At 34.2% G+C, this 4759-nt stretch overlaps 1 protein-coding gene across 1 annotated transcript; it reads left to right on the forward strand.

Moving 5' to 3' along the window:
• Positions 1–3086: 3086 nt before the first annotated feature.
• On the forward strand, positions 3087–4061 carry LOC103213419 (olfactory receptor 8H1-like). Its single transcript, XM_007959207.2, has one exon. It carries the CDS (start codon positions 3114–3116, stop codon positions 4059–4061), a length of 948 nt encoding a protein of 315 aa, XP_007957398.1. The 5' UTR covers positions 3087–3113.
• The last annotated feature ends 698 nt before the right edge of the window (positions 4062–4759 follow it).

The following is a 4759-nucleotide window of genomic DNA, read 5'->3' on the forward strand; positions in this document are numbered from 1 at the left end:
ATGGCAAATAACAACAACAAGATAACTGTATGACACTTCTAATTCTTTTTCTGATAAGACTATTTCTCACTGATCTATTTACAATGAACCTTCCCACCACTCTTTCATGCTTCATTTGTTTCCTTAGTGGTTATCTCAATCCAACATTCTATTTATATTTATTTATTCTTTTTCTTGTCTGTCTTTCCCACTTTCATGTAAGTTCCAGGAAAGGAAGATGTTTGCCTGTTTTATCAATGCTGTATACCCAGGATTTAGTGCCTCAATAAATGTTTATGAATAGATGAGTGTTACAAATGATGAAACCTGGGCACAGTCAAATTAAATAACTTGTTCAGGAGTACTCAGCAAGTTAATGGACAAGCTCACTTTTTAATTCCAACAGTTATAGTCTAGAGCCCTCATCTTTAACCAAAACTCTATGATATGACATTTGTCCTGCAAAATCACATTTAACTGCACTTATAAGATTGGGAGGGAAATCTCATTTTAGTTCTCATCTCATCATAAATATTTCAGTTTTCCTTAAGTTTTAATTTATTTTCTATGATAATAAAGGAAACTTGTGACCTGATCATATTCAGAATAATAATTTTCTAATGTAGTAAGAATTGTATAATGGAAATATAATATTTTAAAATATTTACTAGTCTTAGTGTATATATTTTTTCCTTATACTCTCACTTCTCTTTTGTATGACAAAAGCCAAGTTCACAAAAATGGTAAATCTTCATGGTATATGATACATTTTCTGACACAGTCAAGTCATGAACCTACTACATGCTCCTTAAGATACCTCCAATGTCTACTCATGTGCTAATGACAATTCCCAAGGAAATTAACTGTAAGGCATCAGTCAATTAATAATAAGAGAAAGTGTGTGTTTTATAGAAGCTAAATCTAAAATAGATCAAGCTATATTGCAATTGTTTAGTGATAAAGGAGGATGAGATATTGAATGTACAGTATAGATATATGTACTCATATAAGTAAGTTAGCACAAAGAAAAATAACTGGAAGGAAATACATCAAAATACTAACAATGATTTGGAAGGAGTTTCATTTTTCAATGTTGTATTCTAACACTTTTCTAATTAAATGTTTTATTCCTATGATGGCATCATACTTTAAAATATGAAAATGATTCAGTATAAAAAATAAGTACGATTCTGTCAGAAGTAGTTAACTACTTGTCCTTTGAACTACAAAATAATTAGTGTTTCTTTACAAATCTTCTTTCACATCCTACTAAGCAAAGCAGATTATCAAAAGGAAGACCAAAACTGTCCTGCTCCTCATTATGTTGCTTCTAAGGGAGCAGATAACTATCTGCTACAAGCCTCACGTGAATCCTTCCATCCTTCAACTCTTACGCTTGGAAATGTGCCAGGTAGAAACAATCTCCCTTGGAAATTCATGCCAGAGCATGACCAAAGGTTGCATTATTAGTCATTGCCAGTATATGAGGTTCTCTGGAATTATTAGGGTGACAGACAAGGACGGGTTGCTGGTTAGTTCATAATAACTTCTACGCAGTTTTATAGAGAAAGATTTTCCTTGTGAACTTGATATGTGAGTAGAAATTGAACAAGATTTGGAGGTTAATTTATTTTATTTCAGGAAAAAAAAAAGCTTGAAAATCCAAAAATGATACATCTGAAAAGAAAATAATTTTATATCAATGAACTTTTTCATCTCTTTAAATGTTTTATACATTTTATTGGAAGAAAAATTAGAGCTTGAGACAATTCTAGATAAGTAATATGGGAAGAAAAAAAATTTCACCATCTTTTGCCCAAGGTAAGTATTATTCACAAAACTAGAATGATTAAGGAGCTCTGGTAGCATAGTGCCTAAGGCATTTGACTGCTAACCAGAAGGCTGGTGGTTCAAACCCACCAGCCACTCCTCAGAAGGAAGATGGGGCAATCTACTTCCGTAGTGATAATGTCTCAGACACCCAAGGAGGGCTCGCTATGAGTTCAGTGTGACTCGACGGCACATAACAACAACAGAATGATTTAAGTCAACTCAAGGAGCCCTGGTGACAGAGCAGTTACCATGCTAAGCTGCTAACCAGAAGGTTAGCAGTGTGAACCTACCAGCTGCTCCAGTAAAAAAAGATGTGGTAATCTGTTTTCATGAAGATTAACAGTTTTAAAAACGCAATGTTGCATTTCTATTATGTCCTACACTGTTGGTGCCAGCCAGAATCAAATCAATGGCAGTATGTTGTGGTTTGGTTTAGGTCAGATGAAATAAGCTGAAAGCATTATGAGAAGAACATATATATTCACATATATATTTATATTATTTAAATTGAGCTTTCACCCTATTTATTGCCAGGATTTGTGGAAACAAACATGTAGAATTGATGGAAACAGTACTATAAAATCAATGTTCATGTTCTAGTAATATAACTCACATGAAATATGATTTGAATGGTCAAGTTAAGAAAACATGTCATTTGAAAATGAATATCCTGTGGTCTATAATTTTAGTTCACCACAGTAAAGACCCCTAAGGTTGAATTTTCTGATTTTCAGTAGTATTAGATAATACTGGAAAATGAAGGACAGTAACAATATATTACAATTATGTTTATTTCCTTGCTTACTAAACATTTAGAATTTTTCCTAGGCTGGAAATTAAATAAAATAGTCAACTTTCATGAGCAAACATATCTCAATAAACCTAACATGACAGAACCACAGAGCCAATGTTTGCCAGCTCTGACATTGCATAAATGACTCCTGTGCCATTTTCTTATCTAAAAATGTGGAGAACGGAAACGGCTATGATGTAATATGTTCATGGGAATGGAATGTATTAACAAAGGAAGCCATTACAAACGCTACAAGCTGCATTCTAACTACTCAATATATGTTACATTTGTATTGTGGTATTGTGTAATATTCCAATGTCAAAGCATGAATTTGTTTATATATGGTAAGATTAAGATTTTGTTTAGTTATATTTTGTAAAACACTATTTCTAGAAACACAAACCTTTTTTTTTTACTCCTATGTTAGTCATATAACCAAAAACCTATTTGAAGTAACTGATGCTAAATATCAACTATAATCTCCTATAGTTTAGAGAACTTGGACACTATGGGTAGAAAGAACAACACAAACGTGTCAGATTTCATCCTCATGGGACTGACAGACTCTGTAGAGATGCGGCTGGTACTCTTCAGTCTCTTTCTCCTGATTTACCTGGTGACTGTGCTGGGGAATGCAGGGATGATACTGCTAATCCGCCTGGATCTCCAGCTTCACACCCCCATGTACTTTTTCCTCAGTCATCTGTCATTCCTTGATCTCAGTTACTCAACAGTCATTACCCCTAAAACCTTAGAGAACTTACTGACTTCCAACAAGTATATATCTTTTGGAGGATGTTTTACCCAGATGTACTTTTTCGTCTTCTTAGCTGCCACTGAATGCTTACTTCTGTCCTCAATGGCCTATGATCGCTATGTAGCTATTTGCAATCCTCTGCAATACCCAGTTGTTATGTCAATGACACTCTGCCGCTCCTTCATCACTGGATCCTACATGATTGGCTTTATTGATTCCTTTGTCAATGTGCTTTGTGTGAACAGATTGCATTTCTGTGACTCCAATGTCGTCCATCACTTTTTCTGTGACATAACCCCAATTTTAGTCCTGTCCTGCACCGATACCCATGATGTCGAGATCATAGTATTCATTCTTGCTGGCTCCACCCTAATGGTGTCTCTTATCACAATCTCTGTGTCCTATGCATCCATTCTCTCTACTATCTTAAAAATCAGTTCCACCTTAGGTAAGCAAAAAGCCTTTTCTACCTGTGCCTCCCACCTCCTGGGAGTCTCCATCTTCTATGGTACCATTATTTTCACTTATTTAAAGCCAAGTAAGTCCTACTCCTTGGGAAAGGACCAAGTGGCTTCTGTATTTTATACTATTGTGATCCCCATGCTGAATCCACTCATTTATAGTCTTAGGAACAAAGATGTGAAAAATGCTGTCATTAGAGTGACACAGAAGAGACACAGCATGAGACATTTAAGGTAACAATGATGGAAATGATTCAATCTCATAGCTACTTTCTTACTGGGTATTTCTTTGTTCTTTTTCTCTTAAAGTGACTAAATATTTCAATTAATCTCTATTTCTGTTGAGCCATTGTTTACTTGGCTATTTATGATCTTGGACATTTCCAACAATAAGTTTTTCTAGAAATCCTGCTTGTAATTTCAAACCACGTAATGTGAGTAAATTAGTAGTTTAATATATATGCTTTTAAGGAAATTAACACCAGAATAAGGAAATGTGGTATTATCTTTTAAACAACCTCATACTAATATTGATGCATGCCCAATTTTAGAGAATGTATCTGTGAATAATGGCTATTTTTTGCCATAAGGATAAGAATTTCAGAAGTTATTCTGTGCAGGACACTGGGAGAGGTATAGGACAGTGGTTAAGAGCAGTTGTTTTAGAATTAGACACTACAGGGTTTAGAAATGAAGTCTGCCATGCTTTTAGCAGCATGGCCTTTAATAAGTTACTAAAACTTTAAGTTTCACACTTGTTAACTATTAAAAATAAATAATAATTCCTAATCCACAGTGTTATAGTGAAGTTAAATGTAAAACATTCAGTGCAATAATAATAAATGTTGATCATTAGCATTAGAATATTTACACTCCTGCAATTGTTTTAATGCAAAATTCCCTTTGTTATGGAGAATATCAGGGGCAGTTTGTTAA

Source organism: Orycteropus afer, unplaced genomic scaffold (assembly GCF_000298275.1).
Source record: "Orycteropus afer afer isolate SDZICR_OR568_19922 unplaced genomic scaffold, OryAfe1.0 scaffold02063, whole genome shotgun sequence".
Taxonomy (NCBI): domain Eukaryota; kingdom Metazoa; phylum Chordata; class Mammalia; order Tubulidentata; family Orycteropodidae; genus Orycteropus; species Orycteropus afer.